At 50.2% G+C, this 5,000-nt stretch overlaps 1 protein-coding gene across 1 annotated transcript in view; it reads right to left on the reverse strand.

Annotated features, from left to right (window-relative positions):
• Positions 1–3,730: 3,730 nt before the first annotated feature.
• Positions 3,731–5,000, reverse strand: part of LOC308381615 (ankyrin repeat and MYND domain-containing protein 2-like) — a gene marked incomplete at both ends in the record, with an annotated part of 10,999 nt that continues 9,729 nt past the window's right edge. Inside the window, 2 exons of the mRNA XM_080859204.1 lie at positions 3,731–3,981; positions 4,479–4,602. Coding sequence (XP_080715330.1) covers positions 3,731–3,981; positions 4,479–4,602 — 375 coding nt within the window. The remainder of the gene's footprint in view (positions 3,982–4,478; positions 4,603–5,000) is intronic.

Consider the following 5,000-nt stretch of genomic DNA (forward strand, 5'->3'; position numbering starts at 1 on the left):
GAGAGAGGGGAGACCCAGAGAAGGAGAGAGAGAAAGATAGAGAGGGGAGACCCAGAGAAGGAGAGAGAGAGAGAGAGAGAGGGGAGACCCAGAGAAGGAGAGAGAGAAAGATAGAGAGGGGAGACCCAGAGAAGGATGAGAGAAAGATAGAGAGGGGAGACCCAGAGAAGGAGAGAGATATGCTGACTTAGAGCATGCTGACTGCAGGAAGAGAGAGAGAGAGAGAGAGAGAGAGAGAGGATTGAGAGCATGCTGGCTGCAGGATAGGGAGAAGGGAGGATGAGAGAGAAGAGAGGATGAGAGAAGAGAGAATGAGAGAGAAGAAAGGATGAGAGATAGAGAGAAGAGAGTGAGAGCATGCGCTGACTGCAGGAGAGAGAGAGAGAGAGAGAGAAGAGAGAGAAGAGAGGATGAGAGAGAGAAGAGAGGGATGAGAGAGAGAAGAGAGGATGAGAGAGAGAGAGAGAGAAGAGAGGATGAGAGAGAAGAGAGAGAAGAGAGGATGAGAGAGAGAAGAGAGATGAGAGAGAGAGAGAAGAGAGGATGAGAGAGAAGAGAGAGAAGAGAGGATAGGAGAGAAGAGAGAGAAGAGAGGATGAGAGAGAAGAGAGAGAAGAGAGGATGAGAAGAGAGAAGAGAGGAGTGAGAGCATTCTGACTGCAGGCTACCTTGGTGATACAAGAGTTGAGGTGGTACTGAGCATGTGCAGGGCTATTATGGGTGGGGGGGGGGGGGGGGCAGTGCCCTCAGCACTCACCATCGGAACCCAACCCCACTGGACAGTGTGTGTGTGTGTGTGTGTGTGTGTGTGTGTGTATGAGTGTGTGTGTGTGTGTGGGTGTGGGTGTGAGTGTTTGTGTGAGTGTGTGTGTGTGTGTTGTGTGTGTGTGTGTGTGTGTGTGTGTGTGTGTGTGAGTGTGTGTGTGTGTGTGTGTGTGTGTGTGTGTGTGTGTGTGTTTGCAGCCACCACCGGACCCAACCCCCATAGGACATACAGCATTCAGCAGACCAACAAAGCTCTCGGGGGAACAGAAGAGAAGCGAAGAAAACAGGAGAGAAGAAAAGAGAAAAGAAAAGAAGAGAAGAGAAGAGAAGAGAAAAGAAGAAAAGAGAAGAGGAGGAAGCATCAAATGTCTCCTCATCTGATATCCTTCGTCCCAAGGAGCGACTCTGCATCTCATCTCCAAGTCTCACTCTCACTCCATTGAGAGCATCCTCAAACTGAAACTCAGTCTGGTATGGCAGCTGCTCTGTTGCCAACCGAAAAAGACTGCAGAGGGTGGTGATAACTGCCCAACGCATCACTGGTTCCACTCTCCCCCACCATTGAGGCTGTCCAGAACAAGAGATGTCTGCCGAGGGCACGCAGCGTCGTCAAGGACATCTCACACCCCAGCCACAGACTGTTTTCCCTCCTCCCCTCTGGGAGGCGCTACAGGGCCCCTCCGTTCCCGGACCAGCAGGTTCAGGAACAGCTTCATCCCTGTGGCTGTCACCCTACTGAACTCTGCGCCCCCCCCCCCCCCCCCCCCTGAGACTGTACTTCCCCCCTCCACCCTGGCCTGACTGCCACACACCCTCCTCCTGCCACTGAACATTTGCACCAGAATGTCTTTTTTTTTACTACTGTATTATCCCGCTTATTACTGTATTACCTGTATTAATTGTACTTACACCATACAATACTCTTAAACACTATAACCTCTACCTCATTCACTTCACTTCACTCATTACCACCACTAATACTTTTACACTTTTTACTTCACTTTACATCATATCTACACTTCTACCTCAATTGCTGCTAGTTTTAATTCTGTTCATATTACAATTCTGTTTCATATTCTTTTTCTTACTGTACAGATCATATTTATTCACTTATTCCACTTTACATATGCACAAACACTGTGCACTCTTCTGCTATTTTGCACTTCTGGTTGGATGCTAAACTGCATTTCGTTGTCTCAGTATTTGTACTCTGTGCAATGACAACAAAGTTGAGTCTAATCTAATCTAGAAAATCTACCCACAAGGTAAACAGCCCTGGGCTCTCCGTCATGCATAGTTCAAACATGTGGGAGGTGCACGTCAGACAACGGAGAGGTGCTCAGAGAGAGGGTTTGGGGAGGTGCAGAGAGAGGGTTTGGGGAGGTGCTCAGAGAGGGTTTGGGGAGGTGCAGAGAGAGGGTTTGGGGAGGTGCTCAGAGAGGGTTTGGGGAGGTGCACGTCAGACAATGGAGAGGTGCTCAGAGAGAGGGTTTGGGGAGGTGCAGAGAGAGGGTTTGGGGAGGTGCTCAGAGAGGGTTTGGGGAGGTGCAGAGAGAGGGTTTGGGGAGGTGCTCAGAGAGGGTTTGGGGAGGTGCTCAGAGAGGGTTTGGGAAGGTGCTCAGAGAGGGTTTGGGGAGGTGTAGAGAGAGGGTTTGGGGAGGTGCTCAGAGAGGGTTTGGGGAGGTGCTCAGAGAGGGTTTGGGAAGGTGCTCAGAGAGGGTTTGGGGAGGTGCACAGAGAGGGTTTGGGGAGGTGCACGTCAGGACACTGAGAGGTGCTCAGAGAGGGTTTGCAACGTCGGAGAGGGCTCTCCGTGTCTCCGGTTGATTTCAGACAAACTCAGAGTAGGTATGGGTGTGTGTGTGTGTGTGTCTGTGTGTGTGTGGTTTAAAAGACCTACACTGCCCCCTAGTGTCCCAAACCCCACAGTGCAGAATCTCTCTAACTTGTACCCTTCATTAATCTGACATCGTTACTAGTCTAGCTCTGGGATCAGACTAATTGCTGCATTCACAGACACACACACACACACACACACACACACACACACACACACACACACACAGCATCATGACACAACTTCCCCAAACAACAGGAGAATAATAACAACAACCAACTATTTCCTGTCAGGTGACCATGGTTACCAGTACATGTGATTAATGCAGTTCAGAGGTTACTTAGGAGGTTACCATGGTTACTTTATTACAAACGAAAGGCTCCCTGTGATGTCACCATGGTTACCAGTACATGTGATTAATGCAGTTCAGAGGTTACTTAGGAGGTTACCATGGTTACTTTATTACAAACGAAAGGCTCCCTGTGATGTCACCATGGTTACCAGTACATGTGATTAATGCAGTTCAGAGGTTACTTAGGAGGTTACCATGGTTACTTTATTACAAACGAAAGGCTCCCTGTGAGTTCACCATGGTTATCAGTACATGTTGGCTCACTCATCTTTTGGTAATTAATGCAGAAATGAAAACTAACAACAACACTTTATGTTTATCAACTCAGGCACTGTTTAAACACGACGGTCCAAATATACAGAACAGAACAATGTTCAGATGGAGAGACAGACAGGCGATAGACCCACATAAACCCACTTCAGATGGAGAGACAGACAGACAGGCAAGGCCTTCAGCCATGTTTGTGTGTGTGTGTGTGTGTGTATGTGTGAGGAGGCCTACAGCCATGTGTGTGTGTGTGTGTGTGTGTGTGTGTGTGTGTGTGTGTGGAAAGGCCTACAGCCATGTGTGTGTGTGTGTGTGTGTGTGTATGTGTATGTGTGTGGGTGTGGGTGTGTGTGTGTGTGTGTGTGTGTGTGTGTGTGTGTGTGTGTGTGTGTGTGAGTGTGGGGAGGCCTACAGCCATGTGTGTGTGTGTGTCCGACGGAGGGCAGGCTGTTCATACGGAGCCCTGACTGCACCCCCCCCCCCCTCCCCCCCCCCAGCAGCAGACGCCCTCAGAAGTGGAAGTCAGTGGGGAAGGCGGGGCACGTCATCGGGGGCTCGTCGGCCTCGCAGGCGGAGGAGGAGGCGTCGGCCTCGCAGGCGGAGGAGGAGGCGTCGGCCTCGCAGGCGGAGGAGGAGGCGTCGGCCTCGCAGGAGGAGGAGGTGGAGGCGTCGCTGTCCTCAGGGCCCAGGTGGAGCTCCCTCAGAGAGCGGGCTGTCTCCTCCGTCACACAGCTGTCCTCCGTCACACAGCCCTCATCATCTACGCGGAGACAGGAGGAGAGGGACCATAGGTCAACACTAGATGGCGCCCTTACCATACTGAGCTGCAGTGACCATAGGTCAACACTAGAGGGAGCCCTAACCATACTGAACTGCAGTGACCACACGTCAACACTAGAGGGAGCCCTAACCATACTGAACTGCAGTGACCACACGTCAACACTAGAGGGAGCCCTAACCATACTGAGCTGCAGTGACCACACGTCAACACTAGATGGCGCCCTAACCATACTGAACTGCAGTGACCACAAATCAACACTAGAGGGAGCCCTAACCGTGCTGAACTGCAGTGACCAGGGTGGGGGGGGGGGTAAGTATTGGTGCTGAAGGTTAAAGGTTAAAGGTTAGTGGTTAGTGTTGTACCGTGGTCTGGGAGCTCTCGTAGTTGTGGGGTTAGTGTTTAGTATTGGTGGTGTGTTTAGTATTGGTGCTGAAGGTTAAAGGTTAAAGGTTAAAGGCCAGGGGTTAGTGTTGTACCGTGGTCTGGGAGCTCTCGTAGTTGTGGGGGGTCCGTCTGGCTGCTCGGCTGCCTAAGGGTCTTACACACCCTCTTATGGGTGAACCAGTGAAGACTCTGACAGGCCTGCCCACAATACACCACCTGTGGAGTTCACACACACACACACACACACACACACACACACACACACACACACACACACACACACACACACACACACGGACATACAGGAATAAGTGGAAGATGAGTTAGCTGGGGGGATCATTTGATACCCAGGGTAAAGTAAGCTTCTACCAACACCAGTCATGGTAATAATGTTGTAGCCGTTTTGGACATTTTTGTCTGAATTTAAAGTTTGGATTTCCCCAGGGTTACTTTGGTTGTGTTATATGATTATATTGTTTCTATGTTTGCCTATTGTTTCTTTATCTGCATATTAGACTACCATTTCATTGAAGTTTAGGATAATTGTTAGATGTCACCTGGACCGTTCATTAGATGCCACCTGGACGGCTTATGAGTAGATGACTTGGTAGCAA

The sequence above is a fragment of the Sprattus sprattus genome, assembly GCF_963457725.1.
Source record: "Sprattus sprattus genome assembly, chromosome: 20".
NCBI lineage: Eukaryota > Metazoa > Chordata > Actinopteri > Clupeiformes > Clupeidae > Sprattus > Sprattus sprattus.